Genomic DNA, 18,074 nt, shown 5'->3' on the forward strand with positions numbered 1-18,074 from the left:
TGAGTCAAACAGAGCTTGGATGGCGTGTACAGGTAGAGCTACCCATGCAGCTTCAACACGATACGACAGTTCATCAAGAGTAGTGACTGGCGTATTGTGACGAGCCAGTTGCTCGGCCACCATTGACCAGACGATTTCAATTGGTGAGAGATCTGGAGAATCTGCTGGCCGGGGCAGCAGTCGAACATTTTCTGTATCTAGAAAGGCTCGTACAGGACCTGCAACATGCGGTAGTGCATTATCTTGCTGAAAAGTTGGGTTTCGCAGGGATCGAATGAGGGGTAGAGACACGGGTCGTAACACATCTGAAATGTAACGTCCACTGTTCAAAGCGCTGTCAATGCAAACAAGAGGTGACGTGTAACCAATGGCACCCCATACCATCACGCCGGGTGATACGCCAGTATGGTGATGACGAATACACGCTTCCAATGTGCTTTCACCGCGATGCCGCCAAATACGGATGCAACCATCATGATGCTGTAAACAGAACCTGGATTCATCCGAAAAAATGACGTTTTGCCATTCGTGCACCCACGTTCGTCGTTGAGTACACCATCGCAGGCGCTCCTGCCTGTGATGAAGTGTCTAGGGTAAACGCAGTCATGGTCTCCGAGCTGATAGTCCATGCTGCTGCAAACGTCGTCGAACCCTTCCTGCAGATCGTTGTCGTCTTGCAAATGTCCCCATCTGTTGACTTAAGGATCGAGACGTGGCTCCGTTAGAGCCAAGCGCCTGTTATCTCGACTGCTAGTGGTACGAAGCCGTTGGGATCCAGCACGGCTTTCCTTATTACCCTCCTGAACCCACCAATTTCATATTCTGCTAACAATCATCGGATCTCGACCAACGCGAGCATCAATGTAGCGATACGATAAACCGCAATCGCGATAGGCTACAATCGGACCTTCATCAAACTCGGAAACGTGATGGCACGCATTTCTCCTCCTTATACGAGGCATCACAACAACGTTTCACCAGGCAACGCCGGTCAACTGCTGTTTGTGTATGAGAAATCGGTTGGAAACTTTCCTTATGTCAGCACCTTGTAGGTGTCGTCACCTGCGCCAACCTAGTGTGAATGCTCTGAAAAGCTAATCGTTAGCATATCACAGCATCTTTTCCCTGTCGGTTAAATTTCGCGTCTGTAGCACGTCATCTTCGTGGTGTAGCAACTTTAATGGCCAGTAGGACAGCACGTGACCACACATTCGTAGTTATCTCGTAAACTGCTGTGGAAACATACTACGTTTTTCCTTTCACTGTCGTACGATTTCTAGCGTGCTACGATCAATGATCTTCCGACTTCCAGATAATGTTATCACGCCACTCATTAAAATCACAATAAAATTATTCCGCAGCATGATGTTCAGGTAGCTAAAAGAGAGTAATTTGCATTAATTTAGGGGCCATGGAATCTCATTAGAGAACAATCGCGTGATTATTTGATCGCAAACTACATGATCACCCTGTAAGTTGTCTAAGTGGATGCAACACGTCTGCCGCCACCATTCGTATGATGTCTTACGTCATTTGTTAGTTTTAATACGTTGCGCGATCGAACATGGAACTGTAACGAGCATCGAGCTACATGCTGTTCCTTCATATGTCGGACGTAAGAGAGACTCGGGAAGTGAGGTTCCGCTTTTAAACACATGCAGAGTGCTCACGAGTGAGACGAGGTGCTACAAAACGTTCTCCTCGCGGGTGTCCGTGGACTGACAGAAAAGGCATGCTTTATCTTCAGTTGTGTGACCGTGAGCCGCTCCAAACGCCATAAAATCACCCAATAAAATCAACCGTCCGGCAAGTGTTTCTCGTCGTCAAGCACGTCAGACGTTGGTTAGCATCGTACTTGGAGGTCGCCTAAAAATACTGCATGACAGGGAACGTGCTCCTTGTCATGACTTGTGCCTGTAGCGCAGTTGTCGGCGGTATCTGGCTACCACATCGCACAGTTTGCTCACAGACAAATAAACGATTGCGATTTCATAAAAATTGGATTATTATTTTTCAAGAGTAAGAGGTTCACAAATTGAGGCAAATTGAGCGAGTCAGTAACGCCTTGGTACACCCATGGTTCTTACGCAAGCAGTTACTCGACATAGCATTGATTGATAGAGATGTTGGATGTCCTCCTGAGGGTATCGTGCCACATTCTGACGGAATAGCACGTTGTTGTTGTTGTTGTTGTTGTGGTCTTCAGTCCTGAGACTGGTTTGATGCAGCTCTCCATGCTTCTCTATCCTATGCAAGCTTCTTCATCTCCCAGTACCTACTGCAACCTACATCCTTCTGAATCTGCTTAGTTTATTCATCTCTTGGTCTCCCTCTACGATTTTTACCCTCCACGCTGCCCTCCATTGCTAAATTTGTGATCCCTTGATGCCTCAGAACATGTCCTACCAGCCGGTCCCTTCTTCTTGTCAAGTTGTGCCACAAACTACTCTTCTCCCCAATTCTATTCAATACCTCCTCATTAGTTATATGATCTACTCACTAATCTTCAGCATTCTTCTGTAGCACCAGATTTCGAAAGCTTCTATTCTCTTCTTGTCCAAACTATTTATCGGCCATGTTTCATTGGCATACATGGCTACACTCCATAAAAATACTTTCAGAAACGACTTCCTGACACTTAAATCTATACTCGATGTTAACAAATTTCTCTTCTTCAGAAACGCTTTTTTTGCCATTGACAGTCTACATTTTATATCTTCTCTACTTCGACCAGCATCAGTTATTTTGCTCCCCAAATAGCAAAACTTCTTTACCACTTTAAGTGTCTCATTTCCCAATCTAATTCCCTCAGCATCACCCGATGAAATTCGACTACATTCCATTATCCTCGTTTTGCTTTTGTTGATGTTCATTTCATATCCTCCTTTCAAGACACTGTCCATGCCGTTCAACTGCTCTTCCAAGTCCTTTGCTGTCTGTGACAGAATTACGATGTCATCGGCGAACCTCAAAGTTTTTATTTCTTCTCCATGGATTTTAATACCTACTCCGAATTTTTCTTTTGTTTCCTTTACTGCTTGCTCAATATACAGATTGACTAACATCGGGGAGAGGCTACGATCCAGTCTCACTCACTTCCCAATCACTGCTTCCCTTTCGTGCCCCTCGACTCTCATAACTGCCATCTGGTTTCTGTACAAATTGTAAATAGCCTTTCGCTCCCTGTATTTTAACCCTGCCACTTTTAGAATTTGAAAGAGAGTATTCCAGTCAACATTGTCAAAAGCTTTCTCTAAGTCTATAAATGCTAGAAAAGTAGGTTTGCCTTTCCTTAATCTTTCTTCTAAGATAAATCGTAAGGTCAATATTGCCTCACGTGTTCCAGCATCTCTACGGAATCCAAACTGATCTTCCCCGAGCTCGGCTTCTACCAGTTTTCCATTCGTCTGTAAAGAATTCGCGTTAGATCATCACAATCCCTAGATGATGGAGGACCCTGTCCACAATGTTCCAAACTTTTACGGAGGGATTCGGTAACTTCCCGGTCAAGGTAGGGTTTGACAAGCACGAAGACAAGCCGTAGAAAGTTTTGTCGTGTGCGAGCCGGTATTATCTTGCTCAACTGTACTACCAGAATGAGAAAGGGAACAAAACGGGGCATAGAATATCGTCGATTTAGAACTGTACTTGGCTGCCGCAGATGACAACCAAAGACGTTCTGCTATGAAATGAAATGGCACCCCAGACGTGGTTGTCGGGCTCATGGTGGGCGACAGATTGGTAAACTACCGCTGTCTGGGGCGTCTCTCGTCATGTCTTCGTTGGTGATGGAGGCTGAGTTCGAGGCGCGACTCATCACTGACGACAGGTTTACTCCATTCAATAAGACTCCAGGCAGAATGTGCCCTACACCACTGCAAACGGGCTTCTTGGTGACAAGAGTCAATAGCAATCAGTGCAAGGGGCGCCATGAACTCAGCTCCCTTTCTGTGAGCCGCCTGTTAATGGTCCTCGTACGCACCGAAGCACCAGTTGCACAACAGATCGATTATAAGGATGAATCCGGGTCTCACGACCTGTCGTCACTTTAGATCGACTGCTTCCTTCTTGATGTTGTCGGCCATAGTTGACCCATTCCTACAACCGTCGTCGAATAGCGGTATCGCTCCTACTGAAACGTCGAGCGCCTCGCTGGTTACTCCAACCGGCATCTTTGAGCCTGACTACTCGTCCTCTCTCAAATGCTGACATCTGCTTATACCGTCTGTGGGGCACAGTTACTGTCCCACTGCGTACACGGAATGAAATCCGCAAAGACTTTGCGCCCTGGTATCGACATGTCCCCTGTTCTTTACCAGTTGTGCGGTGAGCTTGAGGTGCAGCATCACTTACTCATCCATCGGTCACCGAAGTTTACAGTTTTGCATATTCCGTCAACACCTGTATGAATATCTGTTTGTAACCAGCGTAGGTAACGCCTTAATACAGCCGCTCTAAATTAAAAGTACACGTTTTTGCGAGAGATCGTCGCCTTTCCACCAACGATATCCACTTACGATTCCTAACCTACTTTGTCGTTAACCTGTCCTATTGCTGTTCTAAAATCGCCGCCTGAATTCCTTCCATAGTTCACTGGTCTACATCAGTTTTTTGATGATGTTGAGCCACAGTAATGCAATACTGTTTAAAACAGTAAACAGCCATTTACTGAATATTAGTATGTTCATATTTTGTACTATGCATATTTCGGTTTTACGCCATTATGAGGTACAATGGTTCAAACTTCTGAGGTCATCAGTCACCTAGATCTTAGAACTAATTAAACCTAACTAAGCTAAGGACATCACACACATCCATGCCCGAGGCAGGATGCGAACCTGCGACCGTAGCGGTCACTCGGTTCCAGACTGTAGCGCCTAGAACCGCACGGCCACTCCGGCCGGCTATGAGGTACAATACCAAAAGTTGTAAGACCACTGTTATATCTGTTACGCCAGTCCACAACAGGTAAAAAAGACTAACAAATACCCTTAAGATTTAACTGCGAAAGAAAGCTTTCTTTGTCAGTTACAGCTTCAAGACATGTTTTACTCTTGTTTACCTGCTTTGGACTGCCTGAATACACACTACTGGCCATTAAAACTGCTACATTAAGAAGAAATGCAGATGATGAACGGGTATTCATTGGACGAATATATTATACCAGAACTGACATGTAATTACGTTTTCATGCAATTTGGGTGCATAGATCCTGAGAAATCAGTACCCATAACAACCACTTCTGGCCGTAACAACGGCTTTGATACGCCTGGGCATTGAGTCAAACAGAGCTTGGATGGCACTTACAGGTACAGCTGCCCCATGCACCTTCAACACGGTACCCCAGTTCACCAAAAGTAGCGACTGGCGTATTGCGCCACCATTGATCAGACGTTTTCAGTTGGTCAGAGATCTGGAGAATGTGCTGCCCAGGGAAGCAATCGAACATTTTCTGTATCCAGAAAGGCCCATACAGGACCTGCAACCTGCAGCCGTGCATTATTCTGCTGAAATGTAGGGTTTCGCAGGGATCGAATGAAGGGTAGAGCCACGGGTCGTAACACATCTGAAATGTAACGTCCACTGTTCAAAGTGCCGTCAGTGCGCACAAGAGGTGACCGAGACTTGTAACCAGTGGCACCCCAAACCATCGCGCCGGGTGATACACCAGTATGGCGATGACGAATACAGGCTTCCAATGTGCGTTCACCGCGCTGTAGCCAAACACGGATGCGACCATCATGATGCTGTAAACGGAACCTGGATTAATATGAAAAAAAAAAGACTTTTGCCATTCGTGCACCCAGGTTCGTCGTTGAGTACACCATCACAGGCGCTCCTGTCTCTGATGCAGCGTCAAGGGTAACCGCAGCCATGGTCTCCAAGCTGACAGTCCATGCTGCTGCGAACGTCGTCGAACTGTTCGTGCAGATGGTTGTTGTCTTGCAAACGTCCCCATCTGTTGACTCATGGATCGAGACGTGGCTGCACGATCCGTTTCAGCCATTTAGATAAGATGCCTGTCATCTCGACTGCTAGTGATAACGAGGCCGTTGGGATCCAACACGGCGTTCCGTATTACCCTCCTGAACCCACCGATTCCATATTGTCACGATACGATAAACGGCAATCGCGATAGGCTACAATCCGACCTTTATCAAAGTCGGAAACGTGATGGTACGCATTTCTCCTCCTTACACGAGACATCACCACAACGTTTCACCAGGCAACCCGGTCAATTGCTGTTTGTGTATGAGAAATAGGTTGGAAACTTTCTTCATGTTAGCACGTTTTAGGTGTCGCCACCGGCTCTAACCTTGTGTGAATGCTCTGAAAAGCTAATCATTTGCATATCACAGCATCTTCTTCCTGTCGGTTAAGTCTCGCGTGTGTAGTGCGTCACCTTCGTGGTGCGGCAATTTTAATGGCCAGTAGTGTATATTAAAATTTGCATCCAGAGCCCATTATGGATATTTCGGAGTTAAGCTTGTTGACCAAGACAAGTGCTGGACACTCCATGAAGTTTTTGAACAAGTGATGAAAACCTCACACAATAGCGTAAGGAATAGAATAAAAGCCTCAATTCTGGAGTCCCAGTGTTGTAGTGGGAACAATAAGATCATCTGGAAGACTGCTACTTTTGTTTGTTTGATGCAACAGGTTTTAACAAAACGCCAAAAGATTCCATTGAATATCTTGGCTGCATGCAGTGAGTTACAAGAACTATACAACGCAATGATGATGTTTCTATGACTGTGCACCACATATTCCAGTTTCACTCACCATAATCGAAATTTTGTTAGAAAACTTGAAACTGCCTTATTCACGATTTAAATAATTCATATTTATCACGATGCTTTTCGAGAATTTATTCTCACTGTCAAGTCCAAATATTTACTTAAGAATTTTGTGTGTTGTTTGTTTGTGGTCTATTCTGCCCGTCTTGCACTGTAGTCGCGTTTCTGATGTGCATTACGCAAGAAACCTTACAAGTCACAAACCATAAATCACAAATATTTTCAGCTTCCAATTTCCATTCCAATTAGGGATCAAGGAATTCAAACAATCAGGTAGTGATCGCTATGTTTCGTGCCATCTGATTAACGAATTCTGTGCAAGGGAATCATTCAGGTTGAAATAAATGAATTTTAGTGTGGTCTAATCTTCAGAGCTACTGGGATCCCTATGAAGGAATGAAAATTTTTAGCCAACGTCCTAAATACCATAAATTGGCAAAGATAGACAAGGCTGGAAAAAATTGTGGGATGGATGAAAAACGTATGCACTGAGTCAGTGTAAACGAACTCGTTGAAGCTATGGGATGAGCGTACCTTGCAAAGCAATGAAGGCTGTTCGTTGACATTTCGAAGAACTATTGAATAATGGCTAAACCAATGGTAGGTCAACAACGAGGTTACGCTAAATATCGGTGTTGCCCGCTTCTATGGGAGAGCAGTACAATGAAAGAGCACTCGATTCGAAGAGAACACTCTGCCAGGAGAAACTTAAAACTGACGAGAATAATATTACCACGAGTCTCTTCCTTGCATAATAATTCGTTTCTTCATAGGTACCATTACTGTTGGGCGAACAAGGAGATTACACGAAATATCGGTGTTCCTGTTCCTATGGGACAGCCGCGCAATGAAAAAACACTGGATAACAAGAAAATGCCCTGCCAGGAAGAAATTTAAAATTGATTAGGAGAATATTAACCACGAGTTTCTTCTTTCAATAATAATTCATTTCCTCGTAGGTACCACCAGTATTAGGCCAATATAGAAGTTGCGGAAAACATCAGTGTTGTCTGTTACTGTGGGACAACCGCGCAGTGAAAGAGCTGTGAATGAGAAGAGAACGCTCTGTCAGAAGAGAGTTTAAAATTGATGAGAAGAATATTAAAGACGAACTCTTTTTAAAAAAATTAATTCGTTTCTTCGTAGATAGTACTGTAAACTTATTTGTCCGTCGCTGACATAGAAGACCGCAAACCTTCTTTCCTTCCCGTCTGGTCAAGCTGTGCAGTGACTAGAGTACATGTAAAGCTTACTGGGACAGGGTAAATGTTAGCTACAATGAAGTCGATAATTCTATTGTAATGTTGGCACCTTAAATTGATATCCTCCACAACTGACAAAATTTACAACAAAAAATGTGAATTTCTTTGTCCACCCACACACTCCTGAGAATGGCGCATTAACAATTTGCAATTTTGCGTCCCTATTACCGGCAACTGCGTTGATAAATACTCGGCATCTCGCAAGGATAACTAGCAGATCACCTCACAAGGATAACTAGCAGATCAAGAATATTAGGTACGTTGATGGAAGTGGTTAAGCGTTGGTGAAAATCTCGCTTCTGAGCACACAAAGAGCTCTAACTGCAGAACTCTGCACGGAACACGCGTTGGTGCAGTGCTGCGATACAGACCGTATACCTCCCTTGGAAGACGATGGCCAAGACGCCGTCTCCAAGTCCGTACCGTTCGAGGGCTGAAGACGAAGTCCTCTCTCCACAAAACGCGGCGAAAGATTACTCAGTTTCGGCCAATGTCGAACGCTCTATCATCGCCGAAACCCCTCCAACGGCATTTCTGAGATCTACCCAATGATCGAGTAGGTCATAACGCCCTTAGGCAAACGAAATTCCCGTCTTCGCCACATGGCCAGCACAGGTGGCTCCGGATGCCGGGCTACCCCCAAAAGCGTCGCATTGTCCCGCGTTTCCGGTGACCGCTACCTGCCGCCCACGGCGGCCCGGCGAGATACGGCTATCTGCAGACTGTATATTCGACAATTCTCAACATCTGACACTTTTCAAAAATGGTTCAAATGGCTGTGAGCACTATGCGACTTAACTTCTGAGGTCATCAGTCGCCTAGAACTTAGAACTAATTGAACCTAACTAACCTAAGGACAACACACACATCCATGCCCGAGGCAGGATTAGAACCTGCGACCGTAACGGTCGCTCGGCTCCAGATTGCAACGCCTAGAACCGCACGGACACTCCGGCCGGCTGACACTTTTCACCAAGGCTTTATGTTAGTGGCTCAATCTTGCAGACATGCTGGGAATACTGCTCGAGAGACCCTCAGATTTATCATAATTCAATAGTCATGATCTGACGCCATTGCCAGTCCCTTTATTATTAATACTCACGTTGGTAAGCTAACGTGTAAGTGCCCATGTCCTGGCACCTTACAGCACTACCGTTGGGCCAACAAGGGAGTTCCACGAAATGTCAACGTTCCTGTTTCTGCGGGACAGCTGCGGAATGAAAGAGCACTGGATAAGAAGAAAACTGATGAGAAAAATATTAAGCAAGAGCCCCTCCTTTAATAACCACTTGTTTCTTTGTAAGTACTACTACTGAACTGATTTTGGATGGGCTTAAATTTGGGATCACTTTACTACTGTCCCCCCCCCCCCCCGCCCCCACCACTCGTAGCTCAGCGTGTTCGGTCAGAGGATAACGTGTTGTCCTCATCATCATCATCATCATTTCATCCCCATCGACGCGCAAGTCGCCGAAGTGGCGTCAAATCGAAAGACTTGCACCAGGCGAACGGTCTACCCGACGGGAGGCCCTAGTCACACGACATTTATTTATTACTTTGCTACTTCAATGTTTCATCCAAGTTGGACTGCCGTAAGGTCGGCTCAAAATGAAACTGAACAGTTGCCAAATCGATCCAGTGAATTCAACATCGTCATTAGACTACAACAGTGGAATGAGAGAATGCTTGTAAATAAGCGAGGTGGTCGGCGGAGCCAGATGACGTCGCACGTTGTTTAGCAGTGTGGCAAAAGCCAGCTGCACGTCCAAGTAGTTACCGTTTTACTTTATCGCGCCAGTGCAGCGTTGCAGGCCCCGCTGAAGTGGAGTGGGATGGGGGCTGTGTCCGCATACGAGGCGTGAAGCGACGTGATAAAAGCACCTCTTCGCCCGCCGCGGTTCGCACTGTACCCTCCGCAAAGAGCAGGCGCAGCAGAGATGCCTTCGGTGACCGTTCTCCTGGGAATCGCCGTGGTGCTCTTTGTAGGCACTAGCGACGCCAAGCAGCTGGAGCGCTGCGAGATTGTCAGTGAGCTGAAGAGGAACGGGATCAACAGCGACCTCAGAAACTGTGAGTCCAACTAAAACTGTGCACCGGCTTTCCTTCTCATCAGTAACCCAACATGCTTCTAACATTCTGCGTGGTGTCTGTTTGTTCTAACTCGTGTCTCCCTACCACTTTCGCGCAACGACGCTCTGAGCGTGTTTTTTAGGGAATTGACTAGTTTGAACCTGGTAAGGAGACGCCAGACCACACATGACATGTAGAGTTCAGAAGAGTTCAGTGAGACTAGCGATGATATAACCAAATACTTAATGATCTCAGCGTCAGCTCCACTGCACTCCCTGTAAAAGCATCTTAATACTAACTAAAATTTAGTGGAAGAGGTTCAAGGCTTTCCTATTTTTAGTTAGCTGGTAAAATAACGTCGAAAAAGCAGTTAAGTTTACCATTGGAAATTTTATTCTACTCACAAAACATTGTTTATAAATTGTACTATTGATAAAAGGAAATGTTTTAACACAGGATGATAAAGACCAACTGCGTTCAACAAAAATGTGAACGAATATTCCCTGAATGGGTTTCCAAGTTCTACAATGGATCGAAGGATGACCTATGCCATATCACATCTATAATCCAAGTTTAAGTTAAGTTTCATAAAAGATAAAACTATCAAAATGGTCTACAGTGCTCCTCGATTATCTTTAATTACTTATCTAACTTGTAAATTACAGTGGCTGATGTGGCTTCTCGATAATTACATAACAGAAAAATCATCGCGTTTCAGATTTTTACTTCAAGAAGCAAATGTGAACACCATGAGATTTAATTGACGATCGACACTACTACTACGTAAGAAGGGAATGTAACAGATGGAACTTCTACAGTTCTGAGAGGAGCCTTATGTGCTCAAAAATGCGGCATCGCGTGCGTTCATTACCTTGTCTGTGTTTAGGCAGCGTCAGGGGGCGGCTGGCGGCGCAGTACCACACCTCGCTGTCTCGGACGCAACTCTCTCCTAACTTCTCCTTACTACAATTTACCGAAGTTGGTTTTAAAAAAAGCCATCTGGCTGTGTTTTCAGCTGGCCAATCAGAGTCGCAATGTTAACCTTAAGCTCCGCCTACAAAAATTCTGTCTATCCAATGAGAAATGTTATACTCTTCGTGGTGGGGCAATGTTTTTAACGTTTGCAACGTAACAGAAACGCGAAAAAGTCTCACGCTAAAACTTGCGGGTGGTGTGGCCCTTTTAGTGTTATCGTAAGATCTATACTGTTCTACTGGAGGGCTCTATCTTTTAACATGGGATGGGGGTGGTCTTGGCGATTGGCTGGAAATGTGGGTGTCCGTCCCTTATCGTAGGGCCTTCTAGCTTAACACGGTTCTGCTCTCGGCTTCTGTTCTCGTTTCTCCCCTTGGAACTGCGTCTGTTTCACGGTGGGAAGGTATGCACTAAGGCGTTATTGTGTTAGTCTGTGGTATTCCATTTGCTCACTCGTTGATCGTATCACTTTGGTTAATTTAATGTCAGCATTTATTCGGAACTAAGTGACATACTGCCGGATTTGCTTATCATGTCAGGGGTTTCATGGAAGGTGTTGGATTTGCCTGACATCTTACATGCTGACGAAATAATGGCTTAACATGGGCTCTACGTCTGCAGTTTTACTTACCTTATCCTGTTACACGCTCCGCTTCGGGTTTTATATACCAAGCGAAATTTGTGACTGTGTTTAGAAATTCGTGGTAGAACGCAGAGAGTTATCTTGAATGGAGAGTCGTCGATGAATGTACGAGTAACTCCAGGTGTTCCCCAGATAAATGTGTTGACACCATTGGTGTTCGTGTTGTGTATTAATGACCTGGCATACAATATTAACATTAACCTCAGCTGTTTTCATACAAGGGCGGTTTTAGGGAAGACGAACGGTCGACTTCGGTTTACTGAGAGAATTCTAGGAAATTGTAGCTTCCAGCACAGTGTGCGATACTTTCATGAGTACCACACTAGATCAGGTTAAAAGAAGACATCGAAGAAATTTAGAGGCGTTCTCTACTTATGCCAGGGGTATGATCGATCACCAAGAGAGTATCACGGAAATGTTCCATCAGCCCGAATAGAAATCCTTGTAGGAAGAAGGCGTTCTTTTTGTGACACAATACTCAGAAAGATTACAGAACAGGTATTCGCGGCATACTGTGGAAAAGTCCCACTGCCGCCAACATTTATGTCGCGTAATGACGGAAAAGACAAGGTAAGTGCGAAGTACGTATGCAGATGATGATCTTATCCGCAAGGAAGGACCGTTCCTCCTTCACAAAACGGAAAAAAAACGTACTATCGTATGATTACAAAACCATTTAGTCACAACTGGAATCAATCAACTCAAACAAATTCCACAGAAACTCGTAAGGATACGAAATGGAATAATCACACTGGCTCAGTCACTCGTGAATCAGGAGCCATATTGACTACAAACACTCGCGCGACCCATCCTAGAATGTTGCTGAAATGTGTGGTACCAATACTAAATAAAACAGAAATACAATTCGAACTGTCGCAGGTTTCCAGAATGAGATTTTCTCTTGGCAGCGAAGTGTCCGGTGATACGAAACTTCCTGGCAGATCAAAACTGGTTGCCGGAGCGAGATGCGAACTTCGAACCTTCGCCTTTCGCGGGCAGGTGCTCTATTGGGTAGCACAGTTGTTAGAGCACTTGTCCGCGAAAGGCTAAGGTCCCGAGTTCGAGTCTCGGTCCGACACAGTTTCAATTTGTCAGTGGTTTGTTTGATCCGCAAGGGAAATGCACGGAGATACTGAAGAAAACTGAAATGGCACCCCCTACGTATCACTCCACCACTTTAACAAAGACACAATACTACTTCAGCATGCTACACGTCACCACTTTCTGTACACTAGTACCTGCTAAAGAGTTGTTCCACGTGTCGTCCTCGCATTTGGCTGCAATACTGCACTCGTCTCTACAGTGAGTTACGGATTCTTTCAAACATCCCCTGATTATCTAGCAAATCTTAACAACAGTGTACAATTCGCTGCTGCAGTATCACCAGGACCACTGTACATTTCACTTTCGACATGATCGCAAAGATAAAAATCCAGACATTTGGGTCAGATGACCTTGGAGGCCAACGTACAGGCACTGCTAGACCTATCCATTCTGCACCATATTGGTGCGTTAAATGTTGTTTTAAATCAGCAGTAAAATGTCACGATGGCTTCTCATCCATCCACCACATCCCTTAACCATTATACTTGGATGAAATTTGCGCCCAGTTGGTAGTTTCCATTTCAAATACAGTTGTAATGACTAACATAACATTTCATACTGAAGTCAGTGGTGGCTCTTAACTACATTCGAAATTATCTCGTAAACGCTTAAATTGCGGACCGTTGTTCACCAGAACGATATTTACCAAGTTTCTCGTTTCTTCGTCGACCCTTCAGAACTCTGCATATGCGTCCACCATTTCCACGTCAACAACACTTACAAGAGACTCGATTACTACATTCTAAATTACATTCTGCCTCTCCTCATAACCACAAGTACTTACGCTGAGACCTCCATTGCTGTTGGACGAAGCAACATCCAGCCCCGTCCGACAAGTTAAACATTTCCCCAGTTTCAAGAGCAACCTGACTTTTCTCTTATATTTTCACGACAATGTGCGGTCTCTGAATTAGTGCCCGGCTCCTACACACGTCCTAACACTCGGTTTCTTCTTTTCTCTCTCTCCCCGCTACTTCATTTTGCCGCTTTTCTGATTCTTTCTTCCTCGTTGCAAGTTTTATCTTTCTACAGCAGGCATTAAAATTTAACAGTTTATGAACTCTGATTTACACTAGTTAATTATTGCACAGAAATGCACCGACAAGCCAAAACATGACTACCTGCTTAATGGCGTTCCACCTTTGGAATAGTACAGATGATATTTTTAAAAATATCGGTAATTATATATATATATATATCTATATATATAACATTATCGGCGCTCGATACATCGCAAAGAAGTATCGACATATCGGCGGAAGAAGTATCGGCTGTACTTAGTAAATATACTGCCGGTTTTAGAGCTGTATATTTAAGTACTGATTTATTATTAGATATTCTGTAAATCAACAAGCTAGCAGCCAACCCACCCCCTTAGAGCAAAATTTGAAGAAGAAGAAAAGGGATGCACGTTCAAGCTTGGTAACAATGGTAACTGCCTGTAAGTGGAACAATAAAATCTGTCTGTTTCGTCACATATCGCATTTATCTGTAACACTTCACGTTGACTTTTCTGGTTTCTTTTTCTGCAAACGTCAGCGACCTAGCAGTTGTACTGTTAAAGTTGCCTGGTGAAGCTAAACTTAGCAGCCGAGAGCCGCTGACATGTCTCCTCCCACCGCAAAGACACTTTTTGAATTTAGATTTTTTTTCGTCATTTTCAGCAACTGTTTTTGAAGAACGTCGATGTGAAGAAAGGGCACAGTAGGTGCGTCAATTTTTCAATTTTTTTTAACGCGACTGGTGGGCTGTTTCTTCACATCGGAAATCTTGTTATTCCATTCACACTGCCCGCCCCCCCCCCCCCCCCCCCCGAGCAATCAGGTTTCTTCTTTTGTGCCACATATAATTGCTTCACACAGTCAAGCAGAAAAACTGGACGTGATGAAAGCTCAAACAGAACTAAGACAGGTGTGGTTCTCTAGTCCTCTAGTCCACACTATTACAGTGCAGCTTCGGCTCTTGACACTCCTACAGTTGGCAGATGCTTCGCGACTACGAGTGCGATTTTCTTTTTTTTTCTCCAGATATGTTTGGTGGAAAAGTTTGGTGGAAGAGGGTGCTCGTGTTCTCAAGTGTCGGTTCATACAAGATCACGGATATATGTAACACTACAATCTATCTGTGGCCGAAATTTAATTACTTGATTTGGAAAATGTTGGCATGTGGTTCTGAGACATTGAAAATATTTTTTATTGATCATCATAAGGTGATGGTCAGCGTTTTAAGCTATGCATCTGACTTAGACCCCCCCAAGAGTTTTTTCCCTATATTATCTCCTGTAAACTGTTAAAGAATTAATTTTATAAGTAGTGCAAGTGGACTATTTCCCGGCATTTTTGATGTCACAATTCCAACATCACAAGAGTGGACTATTTTTCCCGTGCAAACAAGATAACCACAGCCGTGCCTTTCCTACCAATTTCATTAATTAATTAAATTAATGTTTACATAAATAAACAATATATTGTTTAACTTTACCACCTATTTCATGTCATGAGTTCAGTACAGTCCAGCAACTAATCATAGACTGAGTCTTTTTCCTGCCAATTTCCAGACGGGGAAGGGGAGGGGGAATTGGGGAATGGAGTGGAGGCCTGCAGGATTTGCCAGGAGGGGGAAAAGTCGCTCAGAACTGAACTGGAGAGGAGTGACAGACTGTCCTTTTTCCCAAAGGGGGGGGGGGGGGGGGGGAGAGAGAGGAGGACAGGATGGGGGAAAGGAGGGGTGGTTTCTTAGAAGCGCAGATTATCCTCAGGGAGTCATCAAACACACCCAGGGGGCCATAAATGAATTAGCAAAACAGCAGATGAAATGGAGAGAGAGGGCGATAATTTGCCCATGAATGTTTGCAAGCCTCACAAAAAAAATGTGCTAGAATTGGCTTTGTTCCAGTACTAATGTATATATGGATGATCAGCTGAGGATAGAAACTGCTGTACTCCCTGATACTGGTCGTGTCCTAAGACTGCATTACTTTCCTCAGTCTAACACAAATACTGCAGGCTGGTCCCAGCGGAGGTTCAAGTCCTCCCTCGGGCATGGGTGTGTGTGTTTGTCCTTAGGATAATTTAGGTTAAGTAGTGTGTAAGATTAGGAACTGATGATGTTAGCAGTTAAGTCCCATAAGATTTCACACACATTTGAACAAATACTGCAGTGTATTCCAGACACATCTTACCTTCGTTATCTGGAACCGACACCTGTTTATAAACATCCGTCCTTTTGAGTTGACAACTTTCTTCTTAAAATCCCAAGACTATATGGTCATTTGTATGTTGGATAGGACCTCTACTAGTCATATCTTTCTGACCAACGTAGGTGGTGACTTCATCAGCAAAGTGAGACCCATATTACACCATCGATTACACCATGCATTACATAAAAGTCTGAACAACCGCCTTTTGCAGCATAGATCGCTGTGAAATGTGCAAAAACAGTGTCAGTGATATTCTCGAAGGACCGTCAGGCATGTGGATCCATACTGACTCCAGTGCCGTGACCCTAAGCACTAGCCTTCTCAGCTGATTATCCATGGCGCAAACAGCTTGAGCGAGGAGCTCCCACAGATTCTAGATCAGATGTAAATCCAGGAAGTTTGGTGACCAGAGGATTGTGGCGATCTCTTCCTGGTGCTTTTCGAACCACACAGGTACACTGTGAGCTACGTGACAGGTTGCATTGTCCTGCTGGTAGATGCCATCGTGCTGAGGAAAAACAAACTGCATGTAGGGGTGGACATGGTCCCCAAGGATACATGCATACCTGTGTTGATCCATGACTATATCACCCTGTGAATGCCCTCTGGCATGGACAAATCTGACGATTGTTGTAGAGTGCTTGCTTTCAGAGGTTTCACGTGTCAATGGTCCTCTGTCTGATGGAGCATAAAACTTGTTGCATCGGGAATGGCCACCTATCCCCACGCAGTGGTCGTCCAGTTACGGTATTAGCGTGCAAATTCCAGTCTTCGTCGCTGATGAACAACAGTCAGCATGGGTGCTTGAATCAGGCGCCTGCTTTGGAGGGGCATCTGCAGCAACATTCACTGAACAGTCGTTGAAGAGACACTGTTAGCAGCCCGTTGGATCATATTGGTGGTCAGTTTTCAAGAGCTGCATGTCTTTTCACATGTACACATGTCCAAAACCATTGTTGACCGATGTCATCTACGGCCCTTCCTGCAACAGTGTTGCCTCGGCGCTTGTTTAGGATAGCGCCATTCTGCTATGCATGGAATATTTTAACCATGGTGGCACACGAGCAGATTACAAATTCATCCTTTCGAGAAAGTGCTTCCATCCTTGGTTCGAAAGCCAATGATTATGCCCGTTTCGACGTCAGATAAACCACTCAGTTTTCACATGACGACAACGACTGTACGGTGTTCCGCACCCCCCCCCCCCCCTCCCTCTCCCCGCGGATTATATATTCTCCTCCGCTGCTAGTGCTGCCACCTGTTGCACGTTGACGTCGAACATGGGCGGTGGTCACATTACCGTGACGGGACCTTGTACAATCACGCCGCTCTGTCTACGTTGCAATGAACTTCGCTGAAATGTCAAAAGTTAATGTGGAGCTATTAGGCCGTTTCTTGAAAACATACAAATGTCAAAGTTTGCGAGAAACCTTTCAGTAAAAGTAGTGTTGTGGTTGGCAGGAAAGCCAACACCGTGTTACTAGAGGAGGCCGAAAGGCACGCGATTTAGCTCACGCAGGCTGGCGTGAGGTCTGGAACAGGACAAGGAAATTAGAATTTAGAAACAACGGACGTAGCTGGTGGAATACTTAACTTTAATCCATTAATGGCGAACGCCGCTCTTGACGGTACATGATTTACAATATCAATAGTAACAGATAATGGCGCCTTGCTAGGTCGTAGCAAATAACGTAGCTGAAGGATATGCTAACTATCGTCTCGGCAAATGAGAGCGAATTTATTCAGTGAACCGTCGCTAGCAAAGTCGGCTGTACAACTGGGGCGAGTGCTAGGAAGTCTCTCTAGACCTGCCGTGTGGCGGCGCTCGGTCTGCAATCACTGATAGTGGCGACACGCGGGTCCGACTTATACTACGGGACCGCGGCCGATTTAAAGGCTACCACCTAGCAAGTGTGGTGTCTGGCGGTGACATCACAAGTAGTCTGACAGAAACAGCTTTATTCAGCAGGAGGGATGATAGCACTCAGGCTTAAAACTTAAAAAAAAAAGATCTATTTTATCAA

The 18,074-nt window shown here is 44.8% G+C and overlaps 2 protein-coding genes across 2 annotated transcripts in view; one reads left to right on the top strand and one right to left on the bottom strand.

Moving 5' to 3' along the window:
- Positions 1-18,074, bottom strand: part of LOC126273248 (protein Wnt-1-like) — an 873,380-nt gene that overhangs the window by 164,889 nt on the left and 690,417 nt on the right. The gene's annotated exons all lie outside the window — the stretch shown is intronic.
- LOC126272364 (lysozyme-like) overlaps positions 9,932-18,074 on the top strand; it is a 28,929-nt gene continuing 20,786 nt past the window's right edge. The window contains exon 1 of the mRNA XM_049975174.1: positions 9,932-10,129. Within this exon, the coding sequence (XP_049831131.1) occupies positions 9,997-10,129 (133 nt within the window). The 5' untranslated portion in view covers positions 9,932-9,996. The remainder of the gene's footprint in view (positions 10,130-18,074) is intronic.

This window comes from Schistocerca gregaria, chromosome 5, assembly GCF_023897955.1.
Source record: "Schistocerca gregaria isolate iqSchGreg1 chromosome 5, iqSchGreg1.2, whole genome shotgun sequence".
NCBI classification, from domain to species: domain Eukaryota; kingdom Metazoa; phylum Arthropoda; class Insecta; order Orthoptera; family Acrididae; genus Schistocerca; species Schistocerca gregaria.